The sequence below is a fragment of the Vombatus ursinus genome, unplaced genomic scaffold (assembly GCF_900497805.2).
Source record: "Vombatus ursinus unplaced genomic scaffold, bare-nosed wombat genome assembly UNPS02014768.1, whole genome shotgun sequence".
NCBI classification, from domain to species: domain Eukaryota; kingdom Metazoa; phylum Chordata; class Mammalia; order Diprotodontia; family Vombatidae; genus Vombatus; species Vombatus ursinus.
Genome location: NW_020954546.1, coordinates 5,926,543 through 5,947,773, shown reverse-complemented (window position 1 = coordinate 5,947,773; position 21,231 = coordinate 5,926,543). Strand labels below are relative to the sequence as shown.

Sequence of the window (21,231 nt, the reverse complement as noted above, 5' to 3'; positions counted from 1 at the left end):
GGGGCAGCAGAAGAAAAGGAAAAGCAAAATCTGTTCTAACCCCATTTTCTGAAGACTATTGCCATTTAAATAAAACTTCCGATAGTACAGATAATGACATATGTGCGATGTTGGGGTGTTATTTGGGGCTTGACTTACCATGTGGCCAACTGATGGATTTCGCCCTTTCCTTCTTCCTTTCACCTCATAAATGTCACTGCTATCTAGAATCAGCTTAGCTGACTTCACTGTGGCCGTCTGTGTCCTGCTGACAATGGAGGAAACAGCTTGAGAAGAGTTAGGAAGTTATAGTTTTGGTAGCTTTTTTTTTAAAAGACACATTAAAATTTCTGAGCACATATGTATCACTGCTCTGCACCTCTTCTCTCCTAAAGGCGAATTTAAAAATTCAGACATCCTTTCACGGTAGTTTTACAGGTAACCTTTGGGACAGAATGAGCAACACTTTTTTGTGATCTAAAATTCTCATTTCTGGGAATGCTAGAGAAAGGTGATTTCTGACTGGGTAAAAATAGAGATTGATGATAGATTCTATGGGAAGTGGGAGGTAGAGAAATTTGTTGTGACGTGTAGGGACAGGATCAGGGTCATAGGTGACTGGTTCACACATACGCACTTAGATCTTTGCCTCTGCTTCTTTATCTTTGTCTTTACCGTTTTCCTTTGTCTCTGCTCTTGCTTTGGCCAAAATGAAATCACTAAAGCTGAGATCTAGTTATAATGTAAACAAATACTTAGGAAGTTTTTTGTTTTTTGTTCTTAAGGCTGCCTCCCTAGACATTTCTTTACTCAGAATTTAGAGTCTCCTGTAATTATTGTTTCTAATATCTAGAAAAGAATTTTTCCTCTGGGCTGTGTCAGCAATTTATGACAACGATTAGGAGAGGGAGAAACATCTGCATCCCACAAGTTTCTAAATAAATTTCTGTAGCATTTTTAAAATGCAATATCTGCTGGGATGTGTTGTTTCTTACTCCTTAAGAGGAATGTGGATACAGGAGGACCTGATGGATCTTAATTTTTAGGGTTCATATACAGCAAGCTATCACAAATAAAGCTGAAGCCTCAGTCTCCAGGCAGGAAGAAAAGGTCTTCTATCCCTGCCCTCAGAGGGATCTAATTGCTTTAAGAGCTTGGGGAAATACAAGAGTGAAATTACTGTTTGTTTCCACTCTCACATTTAGCATCATAGAGAAGCAGCCCTTGCTTTGCTGCTATTTCCTTTGTCTTTGTGATTTAGCGTCTCTCCCTGCCCTTCTTTTCCCTATTCTGCCTCCAGAATATATCCCCAATGTGGAAATGTCCTTTTGAGAATCTGAAGCTGGGTAATTGAAATAGTATGTGCTGAGGTTTGCATTAGATCCATCAGGTTTCTTATACTTCCTTTCCAGGCCAGGAAAAAAGGATGGGATAAGAAAAGTGTAAGTACTGAACAATTTAGGGTGGTTGGATTGAGGGGGGGAAGGGGCAGGGAGTTGTTTTGCAGGAAGTGGTAAAGAGTGGAGAGATTACAGAAGGTATGGTTCTGTCTTGTTAGAACTTAGAAGCTTACTTTGGTATTAAAGAAAGGAAACCATGTTTAAGCCTTTTGGAGTGTTTGATGTAACTTATTCCACATTATTTATTTGAACTTAGAGGTTCATGTCTTGTGTAGTTAGGGTGCTAAAAAACCATCCATCTTCCTAATGTGTGTCTAGTCTTTAGTCCAACTCTTCTCCCTTTTTCTGATTCTCCAAGGTCCCCTACAGTTCCCCACATCCATGCAGTTTTGTGGGAATGGCTGGATTAATAAGCAAAGAAGCAGTTTGGTAACATTGAGCCCTACAGTGTTGGGGGGGGCACAGAAAGGAAGTTGGGGTTTTGTTTGATTTTTGATACTGAAATAGACTTCCTTGGGGGGGGTGGAGAGAAGGAATGTGTTTCCCTTTGGAATATAAGAATGTGAATTATTGCTGCTGCTCTTTGCTTAAACTATATGTGGTGTTTACTTGGAAAAGCTCTCACCATTTGATTTCATCAGAAGATGGCCTGAAAGGTGCCCAGAAAGTAGACTCCTGAATGTTTTAGGGGTGGGGGTGGGTTGTCATTAAAGCATGATGGTTAATGCCTGAAAGGAAGACTTTGTTGTACAGTGTAAAAGACAGACTTTTGGTGGCTTTTTTTTTTTTTTAAGCCAGAAAATATTCCATGTTTGTGTTTGGGGATAGAGGTGGGAGTTAGTACTTAACTCTCAGCTATTACCTTCAAGGAAAACTATCTACAACAGTAACAGAAGATACCAGTGTATATATGTATGTTATAACAAGAAAAGAAAAAAGACATTTCTGGTATACATAACATGAACTGAGAGGTTTTAGTCTTTCTGTGTCTGTGATTTAAACCTCCTTGACCATTCTCTGACTTTTGTATCTTACCTTCAGTTTAAAAAATAACAATAAACAAAATATTTTTTAAAGAAAACACAACATCGTGTGTCTTGACACAGACATGATTAGTATGAAAGCCAAAAAAAAAAAGTCATTGCTGAATCCTTACTGCTCACTGTGAAATCACAGACAGAGAAGGGGGGGTGGGACAGGGAGTGAGATTAAACCGGCATCACTAAGCTTTGTGAATAGAAACAGATGTAGAAGTCCCAAACATTGGCAAGAGTTTGGTGTTTTTGTCACTGCAAAATCTGCTTGTCCATGGCCCATTTCTCCATGTCCTAGTCTTACACCTCATAGACCACCTTCCCAGTGAGGACTACAGTGTGGAGGTGAATTTATGGGGAGGCAAAAAGGCTTCTAGATAATGTGAATACGCTTTACTTCCTAATTACAAAAGACTTGGTCCTATTCTGAAGTTGCTGGTTGATGCAGAGTTAAGCTGCAGCTGTTATTGTTTTGAAACTGCTGTAAATGACTGCTTTACTTTTTTTTTCTTTCTCTTTTTGGGGGGGGGTTGGGTAAGGGTGGGAGTGGGGTGCCTGTTAAGCTTAAAAATAGATATGTTGGATTGATAGTCTCACGTGTTCAGTGTGGAAAACAAAAGTACCTGCATTTAAAGGTAACACCAATGAAACTGCAGATCCTTTGAAATGTGTATTGATGACATTTAATAAAATAACTAGTTCTAAAGGTTTGACATTTTTCTTTGAGATTCTGGGGCCTGAGCAAAGCCCTCAGGTTTTCTCTGGTGAGTGCAAGCAGGAGACTGGAGAGCAGCTGACCTTATCCAAGAGCTGGCTTGTGGTCAAAATCTTACTTTTTTTCCAGCAGACATCATATGACTCCCAGGACCAATGGTGAAATCAACAGCACGAAACCAGAAGAAGGAAGCCTGGATATGTCTCTGAAGACAGGGTTGCATTTCCTTTTGCTTTAGAGATGTTTGTTGTGCACACTTGTGGACCTACACAAGAGGTGTTGTAGACCAGTGGTGTCAGACTCAAACAGAAACAGGTCCTGACCACATATATACTTTAAAAAAAAGACAAATTAGCATTATCTATGTTGTATTTTTATTTATTTTGTGAAAAATTTTCCCAATTACATTTTAATCTCTTTTAGGCTGTGCTCTGGAGTTTTGTGGTCTGAGTTTGACACCTCTGTTGTAAACTACGCTGTCTCTTTCCCTTTCCACACCACACATCCCTTTTCTCTAGGCCTTTCACCTATTTTTCAGTTCCTTCAGAGTATCATTTTTGTTTTCCAGTTTAATAAAGAATGCTGTCCTCTGTAGTGTTGTTTACTTAATCCAAAGGGGCCTTGGTACATTTTTTGCTGATCATCTCTCTTTGCCTTCCCATTGCCTCCTGGCACTTTGCTTTGATGGAAGAGTAATAGTTCTGTGGTGAAAGGAAGCTTAGAAGAAAAGCAGATAGGGACATTTTCTACTTATTCTTCTTACAGTCGACTTAGAGGAAGGGATCATAGGTGTAGAAGGTTAAAGGTAGTTCTCAGAGGAGAATTCTTAATGGGGCCTGATACGGACTGTGTAGGTGGTTACCTACACTCCACAAAACTAGTTTGCAGCCAGAGAGCTATTTGGACATGCAGCATACCCCACACATTTCTTGTTGCTTCCTTGCCAAGTGCTCTTTGTCATTTAGAATCTTCAACTCTTTCCTCCTCCCCAGCCCTGTGTAGTAGAATCTCTGATGTTAAAATAACATCTGGTCGTCCCCATTAGGGCACTGGCTGGTGAAGGTTACAAACTCGTCTTGGTTACCTGAGGTTCCCATGTGTGTCACTGGACACTTCAAAAATAGCAGTGTCCCCAAATCATCGCAAGTATCCCCTTAAGTTTTTTTTCTTTTAAATTCCGTTCATCTTTCTCACTTCCAGAAAAGGGAATTTATTCTGTTCACTGCCCTAAGTTTTCATGTTATGTCAACACTTCCCCTTAACCTCATCATTAAAGAAAAAAATTGCCCAGTTTACTTTTTGCTTAAGCTCAATAACTTGTAAATTGCTACAATCACATATTCTAGAAGGACTTAAACAAACTTTTGGTATTAGGGCGTTTCTCATACTTTCTAATGAGTAACTGCATAGACAAGCCCAGTCAGCTGCTATTGTTCACAATAGCTGAGTAATAACTCACTGGGGCTGCATAGACAGGACTATGAGAGCGACACTCATTACTAAGTTATGGGTAGTCAAAACAGCCCGTTTTTTGTTTTTTGTTTTTTTCGCTCCCGAGTAGAATTCTTAAGAAAGCAAATGGGGAAGGATAAAATAAATGTTCTAGCTCCTCCCTTTGCCACCCTCACCTTGCCCCACCCCCATCCAAGGGGATCTGAAGAATCGTATGTGGGGCTGCAGAATGTGATCTTGCTTACAAACAGGCATTTCTGATTATTGCCACACAGCAGTCTGTTAATCCTGTCTTATCCAGTTTCCTGCTGTCTTTTACCAGTTAGACGTCAAAAGTTGATAGAATGGGTGGAGGAACTAGCAGTTCCTGATGGTGGGATCAAGGTAAACGAGAAAAGGTTTATTGTGTTTGACTCAAAAGGATAGTGGCTAAACCAGTCTACCCTAGAACTGTTCTACTTCATACCAAATAAAAGGCCTTTCCTGGGGCCTGCTGAATTATTTGAAAAAAAAATTCTTCCTCTTCTGGCAAATCCAGTTTTCCCTTGAGGAATGGAACGTAGGCTAAGTTCCCCCTTCATCCATTGAGAACAGACAGAAAAGAAGAAAGCCCCACATTCTTCCTTTCCTTTGATTCTAATGTCAGGGCTGTCAGCTCTCCTCATTCAGGGACTAGAATCAGAGATATGCCTCAAAGACAAATAATGTGCTTTTTGAGGTCCAAGTTCTTAATGAACAAAAAAGCTTGCCTAGAGGGGTAAGATGGCTAGGGACTTTGCTAGATTGAAAGCCTATGAATTCAAGTTAAGTACACTCCCCTGGCCCCTTTGCCCACCTCTACATAGGAAGCTCTCTTTTCATGCCCTTCCCACCATCCTTTCTTGACAATCTTGTCATTTGCTTCCCCTTTATCTTTGGTTCATTCCACTTAGTATCCTCAACTTCTTTTGAAGTCTTAGAACACTGAAAGGGATACCCTGAAAAAGAAAATTAGCATTTTCTGATGGCCAACGGTCAATCTATCCACCCACCTGCCCTCTCTGAAAAAAAAAATTACCTTAACTCTCTAGGAAAATAAGTGAGATGCTTTCCTACTAAGGGGTGTCTAGGAAAACTGACTTAACATCCCCTTTGGTGGACCCTTTTGCCTTCGATTCCTATCAACCAGTTTCTTTGAGGGGTTTAATCCCCATTACTTCTATTGTACTTTCAGCCACATCTTCGTTCATCTTCGGCAGAAATTGAAGTCAGTAGCATAACAATTGTCTTTGATGAATAGTGTGCTTCATTAAGAGCTATGCTCAATTTGAGCATATGTGCTAATAGAGATTGGATTCAGATCATTTGTGTTGGTAGAAGATTCTACTGTACCCTCCCTTTTTCTCAGGTACCTGGAAAATGAGGAGGGTACTAAGCTTCATGACAGGAGGGATCTGGCTGCTGGTTTTGGCAATGGAGAAATGCTTCTTCACTCTTGAATAAGGGAAGGAGCTGGTGATCTCCCAGAAATGAAACTAGTAGGGATTTTCTGTCCATGGCCTCAATCCACCATGCTTCTCTTTTTTTCCTATCCTTAGTCTGATAGAAGAGCATTTGTGAGACATCCCTTTTGGATTTTCTATCTAGTGTCTAATCTCCTCTGGATTTTGGGCCTCTGGCCTTCAAGAAAGGCTCCCAGGAAGGAAAAGGAACTCCATTTGACCTTTTTTCTCCAGTTGTCAGTAGATGACACTGAAGAACAGAGATGTTGAATGACAGGAGGAATGAAGAAACCTCAGCTCTGAGGGTATATGTATCCCAGCCAGACTAACGGGGTTACTTTCCTGGGGCTGAGGCTGGTCCCAATCACTAGTCAAAGGTTGTGGAATTAGATGATTCAGAGCTTAGTCAGTTTGGTAGAGGTGGAATTGACCTGAGAGAACCTTCTCGTTTCTCAAAGCTTTGTGAAAAGCAATTTTAATGATTCAGTTTAATTTTACTAAGTGTTTGCTATTTGCAGGGCACTGTGCCAATCACAAGGAATACCAATTTCCTTGCCCTCAAGGAGCTTAAAGTATAATCAATACAAGTTGTATGCAGATAAATACAAAGTAATTACAAGAGGAAGATAGTGTTAATAGCTGAGGAAGGCCAAGTGCTGGAGGGAAGCACCAGAGTTAAACTTTAAAGAAAGCTAGGGACTCTATAACTTTGGTATAAAGGTAGGAGTAACATGCTAGACATGGAAAACCACTTAGACAATGACATAGGCAGAATAGGAGGGATGTTGAGGGGGAGCAGCTAGCCCACCAGTTTGGAATAGCTGGCATAAAGGAAAGTAATGTGAAATAACATTGGGAAAAAATAGAGAGCCAGATTGTTGAGAACTTAAGACAACAGGTTGAAGATTTTCTATTTTATCCTAGAGACAATGAGTAGTGTGACAGTTTTTGAGAGTGGAGCTGATGTGTCATAGAACTATCAGTTTGGCAGCTAAGTAGAGGACAGATTGGAAAGGGATAGGATAGAAGCAGGGAGATTAAATAGGAGGTTATTGCATTTTTCCAGGTTTGTGAAGAGGGTCTGAAGTAGGATTGTGGCCTTTTGAGTCCACAGATAGGTACAGAAGTTGACCCCAAAGAAGAGATGAGAAGGCACCTCATATTGCTATACAATGTCAGACTTTTTTGATATATTGATTAGTTTTGCTAAACCTTCCCCTTATTCTTTGTTATAAGGGATTGCTCTCTGGAAAAAGGTGAGTGGAGGGAATACGTTGGGAAACGGGCAATGTGAAAACAAGTGATTAATAAAAATTATTTTTAAAAATAAGGTACAGAAGAAAGTTACTGTGGAAGTAGAATCAACAAGATTTGGTAACTGATGAACCAATAGGAACTGTCAGTGTAGACAGCTTGGGTCTACATGATTATCTTGCAGTGTGGTTGGTATAAGTAGTTCAGGTCATCATGCTTATCCACACACCCTTTCCTATTTTCCCCACTGGCTGAAACAGAGGTGAAGACTTCTGCCTGATATGAATTATTTTAGCCCTATTGTGTTTGATCTGCATGCACACACTCTTGTATAACCTTTCCCACAATGCTGCTTTTTCTTTCTCCATTTCAGACTGTTCAGCAGGTCAGAAGACAGAGCCAAGATCTGGGGTCCTGGATCTGTGACTCGGGCCAAAGACTCCAACTCCTCCCTCACTGTCCCTCAGGAAGCTGTGACCTCTGTGGCAGCCCAGAATAAATAACCTCTGAATGAAAACTCTCCTTCCACAACCCACGGTCCGTCATCATTCTTCCATGTCATCCCTCCCCCAAACGACCCTTCACCCTCATTTTCATTGTGACCAATTCAATAAACAAATTTAGCCCTAGTTCACTGTGTCCAGATTTAGTGTGGGAAGGAAAGACTAGGCGATGAGGGAAGCTCGGCCTGGGGCTGGAAGGGGAGGAGAGCTGAAAGCCAGGCTGTGCTGTCCTTGGTGGGGGCAGGCAGAGGCAGCCAGGAAGGAGGATGCTATGGTGAGGTGTTAGAGGTCTTCTCTGTCACATGCTCATTTGCACGTTCATTTAAAGTTAAAGGGGGCTGAGCATGCTTCTGGGCGACTTCCCAAGGTGCCAGGTTGTCGGGTTAGTCAGATTCGGCCCCCACAAAGCTGCACTTGGGACGCCTGAGGGATTCAGAGCCGGGCTCCATCTCGGGCCGTCCGGGCAGGCGGAACCCTCGGCCGCGGTCCCTGCGCTGCTTGGGGTATGCCTTTTCAAGCGTTCCCAGAACAGTTGAGTGACGGTCTCCTTAGCCAATAGGCGAGGACGCTCTAGGACCGGAAGCCAGGTGGAGACGAAGGGGACCGGCAAAAGCTGTTTCCGGGGCAGGGCTGTGCGAGCTCGGCTTGGTGGTCGCAAGCATGCGTGTGCCGTGGCGGACCCTCGGGATCCGGAGGGCTCCGGGCTGCGGGTTACACACGGTGCGTGCAGGACCCCCTCCCCCCCAGCCCAGGCGACCTCCCCGCCCCGCCGGGTCCAGCGGCCGGAGCCCCTCCCCCCAGGCTCCCCAAGCCCCGCCAGCGTCACGTCTCTGCTCTCCCCCCAGGCCCCGGTGCCGGCCCTTCCCCACTGGCTCGCGGAGAGGTTGGGCGTCTTTGAGGAGCTGTGGGCCGCGCAGGCCGAGCGGTCGGCGGAGAGGGCCCGGAGGGAGCGGCGGCCAATCCGGGTCTTGGCTCCCGGAGGCCGGAGGGTGGACGGCGAGGCCTGGAGCACCACGCCCTACCAGGTAGCCCAGCGGATCAGGTACGTGCCGGCTGCCCCCAACTAAAAGCGTCTCCGAGGTGTGTTATGCTTTATGTAAAGCAGGACCCCCAGAAGAGGGCCTTCCATGACAATAACTGACCTTCACGTACGCCTGCTGGGGGCTAGGCACTGTTACGTCCCTCTATCCTCACAATCCTGGGAGGTAGGTACTATTATTATCCCCATTTTATAGATGAAGAAACCGAGGCAGGTGGAGGTGAAGTGACTTGCCCAGGGTCACACAGCTGGTAAGTGAGGCCAGATTCAAACTCAGGTCTCCCCGATTCCAGGCCCATCCACAGGGCCATGTAGCTGCCTAGATTCCATTGTACTTTCTTGGCCCTGGATTTCCATTCTTCTATTATAAAGCCTTTCCTATTACATTTTCCATTTCTCTGTTTTCATCTCATTCTTTCTTCCTTAGTTTTCTTCTCTGTGGGTGAAATGGCAAGTTGCAGTCTTCCAAAGTTCAGTGTTCCTGCACCCTAATCTCCAGAATAGAACAAAATATTTGACCCCTCTCCCTGTGGGAATCCTGACCCTGCCCTTTCCCTCCCTCCATCCCAGTCCTACCTTGGCAGATACTGCTGTAGCTGCCCGAGTAAACGGAATCACCTATGATATGGATCGTCCCTTGGAGGGAGACGCTGACCTTGACTTCCTGACTTTTGATTCTCCTGAAGGAAAATCGGTGAGTGACCCCCAACAGCCAAGTTAGGTTGACATCTGAGCTGGAAAACATTCCACCTGGATTCCTGAGTCTAATCCTAGCACTTTAATTTGCCTCAGTTTAACTATATGGCTAAGAGAATGGCTGTATACCACCCTGTCCCCACCCCCAACATTTGATTTCTTTTATTATCATTACTAAGCAGATGGAAGCTCTTCTGCACCTTCTAGACAGACTTTGTGAATTGCTATGCCCAAAAATATTCTTCCACATTCAGCTAACGCAGTCTGTTCAGATTTAGCTGAGTTGAATTTTGTCCATCGCCAAGTTCATAGTCAAAGCCTTTCAAGCTTGTTAATTTGATAGCTGACATTCATATATAGCCCTTTAAAGTTTGTCATGTGGTTTATATATATTCATTTAATCCTCACAATGGAATCTTCTCCTTACCTCAAATCCAGTGCTTTTTCCATTTCCTTTAAGGTTGATTATTTACCTGTTTATGTTGGGTGTTGAATAGAAGAAATTACGTAGACTTTATATAGTTCCCTGGTTCACTTGATTTCTACAATCATCATGTTGAGTCCAGCTAAGTATTACAATGTCCCTTTTACAGATGGGAAAACTAAGACTCAGACTGCTCAAGTGTCTTGCCCAAAATCCAGACCTCCCCCCCTCCCCCTGAATACAGTATCCAGGTATACTGATAGAGAGGACAGATGGCCCACAACATTGTAAAGACATTAAACCCATGTAACTACTTTGAGGAGTATCTGAAATACATCTTTAAAAGTGTACTGGCCTTCTCCACTCACCCTCAGAGTCTTAGATATAGGGTTATGTAGTCTAGGCCTTTCCTTTTACAAATGAGGAAACTAAGGCTCAGCATTCCTGTGATTTACTCGAAGTTATACAGTTACCAAGGGGCTGAGCCAGGATCTGAGCTCACCTCTTAGCTCCAGTCCTCTGAGCTTTCTTCTGCACCATGTCTGTCCCACAGCCAGACTGCCTTCCACCTTCCCCTATCCTAGTTTGCTCAGCTAAGGCAGGCTGACTTTAATCTAACTCAAATATAATCCACTGTCACTGAGATATTTGGGGGGAGGAAGAGAGGAGGGTAGGAAGACCAAGAGAGATTTCTGTATTTTTGGTGCTGAAGAAGAAAGTTAAGATACTAAGATAGAGCCCTGCCTGAGGGCCTTCCTAAGAAGCAAGTTTAACATGGGGTTACCAAAAGACAAATGGAGTTGTACGCCTAATTAATGGTTCACATAGATGGGAGTATATTATGCTGTGGAACAAAGAAGGAAACCTATAATTCTTTCTTTACCTTATACCCTCTTTTTATATATCCATGACTGCTGGAGGAAGCAGAGTGGATAGTAGAAATGGGACTAGACAGAGAGCCAGGAGATGTGTGTTCTAGTCCAGATTCTTCCAGTAAGTAGTTGTTTGACTTTGGGCCTTCTCTGGGCCTCATTGTCCTCACCTATAAAATTAGGGGGTTGAACTAGAAAATCTTTGAGGTCCCTCTAGCTCTGACATCTTACATATCTGCCTTATTCCTGAAGTCTAATCTCCTTCCACCCCACTACAGCCCTGCCAGGTTACCTGAGGTTAAGAAAGAGAAGAGCTAATTAAATGTAGAAGGTTAAAGGTCAGGAGGTTTGGAGGGAAATATACTGATGACTCCTTTCTCTTGACTCCAGTTGTTCTGGCATTCCAGTGCCCATGTTCTCGGGGCAGCTGCTGAACATCTTCTGGGTGCCCTCCTCTGCCGTGGCCCCAGCACCCTTGGTGGATTCTACCATGACATATCCCTCGGAGGGAATCGGTAAGTGGAGAAGAGTTAGGGGAGGATAAGAGCAAAAGGAGTTGGTGGGTTTGTTTTGTTTTATTTCCACCAGTAAGCACTTTTTGGAGGTAGAGCAGTTCATTTTGGAGAATGCAGAGTGACTAGGTTAAGATTCTTTAGAATGGGCCCCATGTTCCTCTGTGCTCTGTGCTGCTTCCCCTGGCTTTCTGTTTTTCATTGAGAGAGTGGAATTTGAGTGAAAAATGTGTTTTATTTGTCAAGCATAGAATGAGAGAAAGGAATGATATTCTTTACCCTAATCCCCAGGTCTCAGATTTCCCTTCACTTCTTATAATTCGTGATCCACCTCTCCTTTCAGATTTTCTCATCTACAGTTCCTTTAGGCCTTACCTGCTTAACCTCTCCTGACCATTCTCCTTAGTGCTAATTGCCCTTAACTTTACTCAGCTGGACTCTCTGTACTATGTCTTTCTCTACGTTTCTTACTCCCTCTCCCACAATAGCCTCTGTATCTGTCCCTCTGTCTTCTCCAAATGGGTCTTGTCTCCCTCAATGGTTCTAAGAGATCACTTAGAGACAGCATCTGTGTCTCTTCTTTCCTCTGGGATCTCCCTCCCACTGCCCATTGCTGGTTCTGCACACGGGGAGAGGTCCCTCTCTTGTGTAGATTAACCAATTCTTTTTCTAGGACAGTGCGGGGCTCAGAGCTGCCCAGTTTAGAGCAGGCATGTCAGAAGATCGTGGCTGCTGCTCACCCTTTCCGGCGGCTGGAGGCCTCTCGGGAGCAGCTTTGTCAGCTCTTTAAGGTCAGAAGGGGTCAGGGACACTGAGAGCCAAGGGCAAGCAGAGAAGACAACAGCACTCTCCCACATCAGTTTGGCCCAAGGGAAAAAATGTCTTCTTCCTCTCAATAACATATCACCTCTGACTTCATCTCACCCAGGACAACCCTTTTAAGCTTCAGCTGATTGAAGATAAAGTAAAGGAGCCAACTGCAACAGTGTATGGGTAAGAAGAACACAAGTGGTGGAGACCAGGGGTAGTTAAAAGTTTATTCTTTTTGTTAGAAGAAAAGTCCACTTCTGCCACAGTAAAAGACATAGCAGTAGGTCCAGGGGCTGGTTTTGTTTCCCATATCTTCCTCAGTCACCAGGCAACCTTTCCTCAGTGCCTGGAAGCTGTGAAAAGAAGAAAACTAGAGGGTCAAACATATGGGATGCTGATCCTTTCACCCCCTTCCTTCTCCCAGATGTGGCACATCAGTTGACCTTTGCAAGGGCCCCCACCTGCGACACACAGGACAGATTGGTGTGCTAAAGCTCCTGACGGTCAGTGAAAGGAGGAGGGGAAAACGGGTTTTCTCTGTTCGCTCTATTGGGGAGGGGAGAAGGGAATAGTGAACCACTATCCTGGGGACAATATGGATGTGCTTATTACATAAAAAATAAAGTTTATACAGTGTAACTTAAATAATAGTGAATTGGGGAAATGTGATATATGATAGATATAACCTATGTCGAAATCAGATAAACTTAAGATAAATTTTTATTGATGTCTTGGTTTTTTTGTCACCCACATGTATATCTACTGTAACCATCATCCCCAAGCCCTTCCAGAATCATCCCTTTTATTAACAGGGATAAGGGAAAGGATGGAGTTTAGGCCTGTGATTTTATTGACAAAGGGAGCTTCCATATGAGGAAACCCCACCAGGGTCAGTGAAACGTAGAGTCCAAGAGAGCTGCCTTGGAGCCTGAGAGGTTAGGTGACTTACCTTGGGCTGACACGTGGTATGTGTCAGAGGCAGGACTTGAGCCCAAGTTTTCCTGACTCCAAGGCCAGCTTTTTATCCATTACAACACACTTCCTCTCATAATAAAGAATTTTTAAAGGAAGAAGGTCCTTTAAAACTAACTTTTTGCCATAAGAAATGATGAATATGAAGAATTCAGAGAACCGCAGATTAAAGCAAGGAAAACCAGGGCAGGGAATACAAATTGACTACAGTTTCAAAAGAAACAAAATTTCAAAACCAAACACTACGTAATAATGTAAGTTTGGCACCGTAGAAGAGGAGGGAAAATATGCCTGCCTTCTTTGCCTATCAGATTTGAGTGTATATCTTGGTTATTTTTGCCAAATTGCTATCTTTCCCTTTTTTAAAAAATAATATATTTAGGACAGAAGGAAGTACTGGATATATTCAGAAATAAGAGTGATGTAAAAACAAAAGGTATCAATACAAGAAAACTTGAAATATTGTTCATGTTTTCTAATAATCAGAGAAATGTAGATTAAGCCAATTTTGTAAGTTCTTTTTAAATCAAATTGGTTAAAATAATTAAAAGTAGCAAAATCGGTGCTTTTGGGAGTGGGGCAAAAGTACATTCATCCATCGTTAGTGAATTCCAGACTTGCAGAATTGTTTTAGAAAATAACTTGGCAGTACACAGTAAAAGTTACAAAAGTAATTATACTTCTGATTGAATAATAATTCCATTGATAGCAATATACTCTCTGAGGGTTGTTAGGGTCTTTTATTATGGCTGTTCAAAGATTTTCATGGATTCATTATTTGCTATTGCCAAAAAAAATGGAAGCAACCTGAGTGGTGGAAGAGGGCTTAAATAAATTGTGGTATATTGATGTAATGGAATTCTGTAATGCAATTAATATCAGCATCTATGAAGAATTAGGAGAACTAGAGAAAGACCTACATGAAATAATGCAGATTGGGAGAGAAAAAAAAGTGAGACTAGAGTACACACTATTAGCACATCAGAAAAGTAAATAGGAATAGACAATTCTAATGGAGATTTAAGAGGGGAAAACTGAAGAGTTATGACATTCCGTGTACTGACATTTATTAATGCAAATATTTTCAAAAAATAGAAAAAGAAATAAGACCAGACCACTTTGCTGTATGTGGTGAAGGGAAAGGCTAGAGTGTAAATGAGCAGAAGCTGGAGGGGGAGTTCTAGAAAAGCTTCTCTGAGCCAGGGACAGAATAAGGATCAGGAAGGGTCCAGCGGTGGGGAACCTGCTCCTTAATAAAAGGATTTGTTCTGTGAAGTTTGAGTTCAGTCAGAGAGCTGCACCTGAGGACCCAGAGCATCACATGGGGTCTCGAGGTCGCAAGTTCTCCACCCCTGTTAGACACAGCTGGCAGAGAGGAGGGGAATGGGCTTCTGGCTTTAGAGGAGTGCGCTAGGTGAAGGCTCAGCTGCTTGGGAAAGTGAAACGTAGAGCCTTAACTCTACCTTGCTAAAACAGAGCCCAGGTCCAAATATCCCCAAATGGAGAAAGAATCCAGGACCAAGAGTCAGAAGAAGAATCGGGATTCTAGGCCTGATTAGCTCACTCTGACCTTGGGGCCATTCCCTTGACTCTTAGTGACTTAAATTTCTCTTTTCTGCTTTATGTGACCACTTTTTAGAGATAACTATAGATACGATGAAATAAATTACACATGAACTACATATAATAGGTTATATGTAAATCACATGTAAATATATATGATTTACATGTAAATATATGTAAAAAGTGCTTTGAACAATCATTAAAAGTACTTTTGAAATGCAAGGTGCTTGAAGACATTCACCATCGATAGCAATAGAAGCCCAACCATGATGCTGACTTTCATATGCAAGACAGTGGGGTGTGTTATAGCTAGAAAACTAGTAATTCTGGGAGATAAATGGAAGGAAGGTTCAACTCCTGACTGGCGTTTATGGTAATCTAAGCAGGCACAGGTGGCTGGGAGAGAGATTGAGGAGGCCTAGATGGAGGATCGACGAAGGGGACGAGGGGACATCACCTAGGAAATAAGTGAAAGAAGGGGCAGGCTTGGCCTTGTGTCAGTGACAGGGAAAACAGAACAGGAAGTGGAATTCAGACCAAATTGTGGATGCAAAAGAAAGGAATTGAACATGAATCCTAAGGATCTAATCATTGGGAGCCAGCAGAAAGGTGGCATCTCACTGCTGATGGGGATAGGGAAAATTAGAGTTAGGGCAAGATAGGCTTTTGTGGGCAATTGGAGACAACTTGCTGGCACCCCACGTCACCGGCAGGCACCCAGTGGAGGTTGTTCCGGGGCCCCTTCCACCTTCCGTTTCCTGTGTCTCCCTCAGAACTCATCTTCCTCATGGGTGGGGTCTTCAGGAGCTGAAGAGCCATTGCAGAGAGTGTATGGCATTTCCTTCCCCACCGTTGAGGGGCTGAGAGCCTGGGAGAAACAGAGGGAAGAGGCAGCAGCAAAGGACCACAGACGCATTGGGAAAGTATGGCAGTGTTGGGCCCCAGGGCCAGGGCATGAAGTGGGGCTCGGTTTGGACCCTGGGAAGAAAGGATTGATCTCACTGGAAGGAAGGGAATGCCTGGCTTGGGACTGAACAGGGACTAGGGAGCTCTGAGGAGCTGAGATCCCTGGCTACCCCTGACCCAGCTTGTGGATCTCCAGGACCAGGAGCTTTTCTTCTTCCATGAGCTGAGCCCTGGAAGCTGCTTTTTCCTGCCACGAGGGACAAGAGTATATAATGCGCTGATGACTTTCATCAGGGTATGTGGGACCAGAACCTTGAGGGGAAAAAGCCAAGGAAAAGGGGGGATCACTTAGGAGAGAACTGATAGTCACCTTTGAGGGAGCTAGAACAGATAGGGACAATGTATCGATGTGTGTATGTGCGGTGGATCGGGCATCAAGGGGTAGAAAGCATGGAAAAGAGAACGTGCTCTAAGAGCTTTGATCATGTAAGGCTTAGATTAGGGGTCTGAGGGACGGGGAGCTCTCATTTTCTCCTGTCTCCTCCAGAATGAGTATGCCCGTCGAGGGTTCTCAGAAGTGAGGACCCCAACACTCTTCTCTACAAGGCTATGGGAGCAGTCAGGACACTGGGAGCATTATAGCGAAGACATGTTTGTTCTTCGGCCTCCAGAGTCTGATGGGCCTGCTGATTGCCAAAATGACCATTCCGCTAACCAGCCGAGAGGCATGCTGGCTCTCAAGCCCATGAACTGCCCTGCACACTGGTGAGCTGGCATAGCTACGAATGAGCTATTAGAAAGAGAGTCAGGAGGCCTGGGTACTAGGGGTCCTGCCTCTGCCGTTAACTAGCTGTGCGACCTTGGGAAAATGAAGCAGTTAGACTACATGTTCTCCAATGTGCCTTCCAGCCCTCGCTTTGTACGACTAGCAAAATGGCGAACATTTACAGAGCTCCTCCACTACACTGGTGGCTGCAGAGTAGTGGAGTCAGGACACCAGATTCTTGTCTAGCTGGTGGTAGGATACCGCACATTAAATGACATAACAGTTACAGAGTCGTCAACAGGTAGAAACCAGTGGAATACAAAGTGAAGCGTATAAACGCTGATGGCCCATGGGGTGGAGGAGCGAGCCGTTAGCCAGGCGGGGAACTCGGGCAGTTCAGTTTTGAACCCAGTCTTGATGGATGGGGGATGGGTAGAGAAGAGCCAACAGGACATTCCAGGGGCAGAGAGGCAGACTCCAGCATTCCTTTGAGGCTGGAAGTCAGAGGAGTTGACTCACTGCCCTCTTCTCCGCCGTACCCAGCCTGATATTTTCACACCGCCCCCGGTCCTGGCGGGAGCTGCCTCTGCGGCTGGCGGATTTTGGGGCCCTGCACCGAACCGAGGCCTCCGGGAGTCTAGGGGGCCTGACTCGACTTCGTAGGTTCCAGCAGGATGATGCTCATATCTTCTGTGCTCCAGATCAGGTTATCCCTGCACCTCCTTTGCATGACTGTCCACAAGCTTCTAACACCGCTACCACTAACTCATTTACCCTCTCACGTGTGCCCTTTGAAGCACCACATTATCTCAGTTTTGTAGGTACCTACATACATACCTGTCCATTCCCTGTGACCCTGAAGGTCACTCTCTTCCACTCTTATTTCTCCTCCAGTCCCTCCTTTTCAGCATGGCCCTTGGACATTAACACCTCCCCAGTCCCTCAACCAAACTTCCACCTCCCCATGTCTCCCTGTCCCACAGCTAGAGTCTGAGATCCAAGGATGCCTTGATTTCCTTCGCTCTGTCTACACGGTCCTTGGCTTCTCCTTTCATCTGGTGCTGTCGACTAGGCCGTCTTCTTTCCTAGGGGAGTCCTACCTTTGGGACAAGGCTGAAGAGGTTAGTAGTGGAGGGGACAGTGAGAACAGCAGCCACAAACCTCCATGGGGTTGGTGGGGAAGAATTAGCTGTCCTGGCACCTTCTGAGTTTGTCTGGGAGGAGAGAGCATTGCTTCCTAGGCGGGAGAAAAATGGGTGAGACTTCTTGAATATAGAATTCCAGAGTGACATCATTCTGCCATCCTGTAGATCCTTCAGCAAGCCCTAGGTGAGTTTGGGGAGCCCTGGGAGCTGAACCCTGGAGATGGTGCATTTTATGGACCCAAGGTAAGCTGCACACGTGGATGGATGAAGGGACATGCTAGGGAGTTGGGACAGGTGGAGCATAGGGTCAAACCACTGCCTGTGTCATAGTCAGAGGACCTGGATTTAAATCCTCCCCCAGAAATCTGTGTGACCTTGGGCAAGTCACATAATCTCCCTCATCTTCAGTCTCCTCCTCTCTGAAATGAAGGGGTTGGACTACATGGCCCGATGTCCCTTTCAGGTCCAGATACACGATCCAAGGGTTGGAGTTATCGAGGCCCCTGGTTCTCACTAACCCCATGTACTGGACTGTCTTCCTCCAGATTGATGTTCATATCCAGGATGCCCTGGGAAGACCCCATCAGTGCGGGACAATACAGCTTGACTTCCAGCTGCCTTTGAGATTCGGCCTCCAATATGTGGGGTATGGAGGTTTCCCCACTCCGTATCTCTTCGTGGTACTCCTCGGCATCCGTCCCATGGGACACAGTGTCTTTCTCCTCTGCCACTTGGTTCTGTTTACCGGAAATCAATATTGTGTATGAGAAACAGTTCAGTTTGACCCACGTTCATTAAGTGTCAGCTGTTCAAGGTGCTCTCCCCCACTTCTGCCTTGTGGGGAGCTTTCTCTGGCTTTCCTGGGCCTGGGAGAGGGGAAGAAGGTTGGAGTGTTGCGGTTTCTGACATTCTCCTTCCCACCCATTAAGGCAGACGGGGGTCCCGGAGCGCCCAGTCCTTATTCACCGAGCAGTGCTGGGCTCAGTGGAAAGAATGTTGGGGGTGCTGGCTGAGAACTATGGAGGCAAATGGTAAGACCACTGATCCCTAATTTCTGACCTCTGTCATTCTGTCCTGCCGGAGGCGCTGTGATGGGGCCGGGCAGATAGGAAGGCCTGGGTGCAAATCTCACTTCCTATGTTTACTGGCTGTGTGACCCTAGGCGAGTTATTCAACTTTGTCTCAGGGTCTTTATCTGTAGAATGGGAAAAGGGGGTGGGGGCCTCCGAGGGTCCTTCTAGCTGTAAATCAGTGATCCTTTGAAACTCTCAGATACACCGAGCCCCAGTCTCTAAACTCTTTCACCACCCTTTTCTCATTACGTCTCTCTTCCCAGGCTTTATTGACCCCATTCCATTCTTGTGGAGGGGTAACTCTGCGCTGTTTCTCCCCTCAACCCCAGGCCACTGTGGCTGTCTCCACTCCAGGCTCTGGTCATCCCCGTGGCAGTTGAGCAAGAGGGTTATGCATGGGAGGTGAGAGGGGGATCTGGAGGGAGCTTGGGGCTAGGGCTTGGAAGGGGCCAGAACTGAGAACCCATTGAAGGTGTGAGAGAAAGGCAAAGTGTTCAAGAAATCTTTTAAGCACCTACTAAGTGTGGAGTGAGGTTACAAAGACAAACACAAATGGTCCCTGCCCTCAAAGAGCTTACATTCTGTTGGGGGAATACAGCATCTACCAGATCTTTAGAAGGGAATTAGTAAAGGGAAGGAGCATTACCTCGGGGAGTAGGGAAGGCTTCCTAAAGAAGAGACACATGAATCTTGGTAGAAAAGTTTTGAGAGAGTCAGAGATGAGGGAATGGATTGTAGGCATTGGGAATAGATTTTGTGACTGCTTGGAGATGGGTGTTGGAGATGGAGGCCTCGCCGAGTGAAGAGCTAGTCGTCCAGTCAGGTTCACGAAGAGGAAAAATACGAGGTCCCCAGCTGGGCTTTGCAGGCCCTTTGCCTTCCAGTCATCCTCTCATTGTCTCCTCCCAAATCTTCACCCAGGTGCAGGGAGCCCTGCAGGCCGCAGGCCTGGCGGGTGACTTAGATAAGGACCCAAGCCTGACCCTCAGCCGGAGAGTACGGCGTGCCCAGCTTTCCCAGTATAACTTCCAATTTGGTGAGTGGTTCCAGATGGGGAGCAGAACTGTTCTTGGATGTTCTCTCCAATTTACTTCTGTCAGCTCATTCAAACTCTCTGAGGCTCATCATCTCCTTGGAACACAGCTGCTTTGATACCAGTGCCCAGGCTTCCCTGCCTGTTTCCATCTTCTCCCACCCAGCTTCCTTTACCTCTGGAACCAATTGGGTTTTTTTTTAGCTTTAGAAAAAAAGGGACAAGAAAGATTAATGGGGCTATTAAAGTAATTGTCTTTGCTTGTTTATCCTGGACAAGAGCCCTGGGGAATGGAGGCACAGATGACACATTCTGGGGCAGGGAGTATCACCTGTAGCCTAGTGGATAAGTCACTACTCAAGAGGACCTGGGTTTGAATCCTGCCTCAGAAATCTGAGGATTGTGTGACATGGGCAAGTGACCAAGAGTCTCCATTTCTGGAAAATGGGGACATGAAGCTCCCTCACAGGGCTGTGGTGAAGCTCAAATGAGATCACTAATGTCAAGGGTCTGTGATCTTGTTAGGGCCTTGGTGTCGCCATTTGTGCAAGATGTTTAGAAGTAGAAAACAAACATTCCTCCCCTGGTTTGCTTTTGACTGTCCCCACCAACATCTAGCTTCCGAGTGTGAGAGAGAGAGAGAGAGAGAGAGAGAGAGAGAGAGAGAGAGAGAGAGAGAAAGTGTGTGTGTGTGTGTGTGTGTGTGTGTGTGTGTGTGTGTGTGTGTGTGTGTGTGTGTGTGTGTGTGTGTGTGTGTTTACCTGTTTGTTTTCGTTTCTGCCATAGTCTGCCTGGATCTGTGTCCTGGGTTGTTTGTGACATTCTCTCATCTCTCTTTGTCAGTCTCTTGCAGACTGCAAACGCTAGCCCTGGATTCCTGGCTGGAAACGATAATAGGGTGGGGAAGCTGGAAAGGAAAGGGAAGGAACTGTTACTTCTTATCTCAGCCTCCCCTCCTCCCCAGCTGAAGGCTTGGGCGCCAGGGGCACAGCTAAATATAACTCTCTTCCTCCTCTGCCACAAGCATTTTCAGGGAGCCTGATCTCTCCCAGAACCCCAAGTGGACCAATGCGGCTTCATCCTGTCTTGCACCTACCTTGTCTTTTCCTTTCCCAATAGTGGTGGGTCCCAGAGAACAAAGTCAGAGGACAGTAAACATTCGAACCAGAGACGGTCGCCAGCTTGGAGAGTGGGATGTCACAGAGGCAGTCGGTCGGCTTCGAGAGCTGCAGGATGCCAGGGTCCACAATGCTGAAGAAATATTTTGAGTCACATCATGAGTACGAGTAGAGGGACTTTGGGACTGAGCCACTGCCCTCCCTCAGGAATGGTGGGAGAAAGAATGGAACAGAGATGTCCTTCCCAGTGGAAAACGTTGTGGTGTTTTCCCTGGAACTCTGCTAGAGCTGGTGGGAAGAGGTACCGAGAGCATCCCTTCTCTGCTCTGAAAGACCAGCATCCTGGGTTTGACATTCCCAGAGGAGGAATGTGTGGTCTAGTGAGGGAAAAGTGTGGAAGAGAATAAGAACGAAAATAAAAACTTGAACCTCCAGTTGTCTGCCGCGGTCCCAGCCAGCCCTGGGGGTAAAAGAAATGGGGAAA

At 45.4% G+C, this 21,231-nt stretch overlaps 2 protein-coding genes across 10 annotated transcripts in view; both read left to right on the top strand.

Annotated features, from left to right (window-relative positions):
- The window catches only part of LOC114043160 (regulation of nuclear pre-mRNA domain-containing protein 2), a 91,208-nt gene extending 83,264 nt beyond the window's left edge, over window positions 1–7,944 (top strand). For 2 of the 5 annotated variants that reach the window (XM_027862151.1, XM_027862150.1), the window contains one exon: window positions 7,689–7,944. In XM_027862151.1, the coding sequence (XP_027717952.1) occupies window positions 7,689–7,818 (130 nt within the window). In that variant the 3' untranslated portion in view covers window positions 7,819–7,944. Of the gene's footprint in view, window positions 1–3,260; window positions 3,444–7,688 lie in introns of those variants that run through there. The other 3 variants (XR_003569066.1, XM_027862153.1, XM_027862154.1) reach the window with 3 other exon arrangements.
- Window positions 7,945–8,451: 507 nt separating this feature from the next.
- On the top strand, window positions 8,452–21,181 carry LOC114043162 (threonine--tRNA ligase, mitochondrial-like). 5 transcript variants are annotated; one of them, XM_027862157.1, is made up of 18 exons: window positions 8,452–8,538; window positions 8,664–8,860; window positions 9,428–9,551; window positions 11,240–11,364; window positions 12,035–12,152; window positions 12,290–12,354; window positions 12,596–12,674; window positions 15,480–15,629; window positions 15,809–15,907; window positions 16,160–16,377; window positions 16,922–17,084; window positions 17,362–17,499; window positions 17,689–17,766; window positions 18,069–18,169; window positions 18,453–18,554; window positions 18,926–18,998; window positions 19,518–19,632; window positions 20,749–21,181. In XM_027862157.1, exons 1-18 carry the CDS (start codon window positions 8,479–8,481, stop codon window positions 20,895–20,897), a joined length of 2,154 nt encoding a protein of 717 aa, XP_027717958.1. In that variant the 5' UTR covers window positions 8,452–8,478; the 3' UTR covers window positions 20,898–21,181. The 5 variants fall into 5 exon arrangements, with proteins under 5 accessions (XP_027717958.1, XP_027717960.1, XP_027717959.1 ...); XM_027862159.1 differs by lacking the exon at window positions 20,749–21,181 and having other exon boundaries at window positions 18,457–18,554; XM_027862158.1 differs by lacking the exon at window positions 20,749–21,181 and having other exon boundaries at window positions 18,457–18,554; window positions 18,860–18,998.
- Window positions 21,182–21,231: the final 50 nt, after the last annotated feature.

Excerpts from the sequence above, each read along its gene's own strand:
- LOC114043162 (XM_027862157.1), top strand. The coding sequence starts at position 8,479 with ATGCGTGTGCCGTGGCGGACCCTCGGGATCCGGAGGGCTCCGGGCTGC. Across the intron at positions 8,861-9,427 it reads CAGGTAGCCCAGCGGATCAG|TCCTACCTTGGCAGATACTG; the intron begins GTACGTGCCGGC and ends CCTCCATCCCAG. Across the intron at positions 18,555-18,925 it reads GAGAACTATGGAGGCAAATG|GCCACTGTGGCTGTCTCCAC; the intron begins GTAAGACCACTG and ends CCTCAACCCCAG.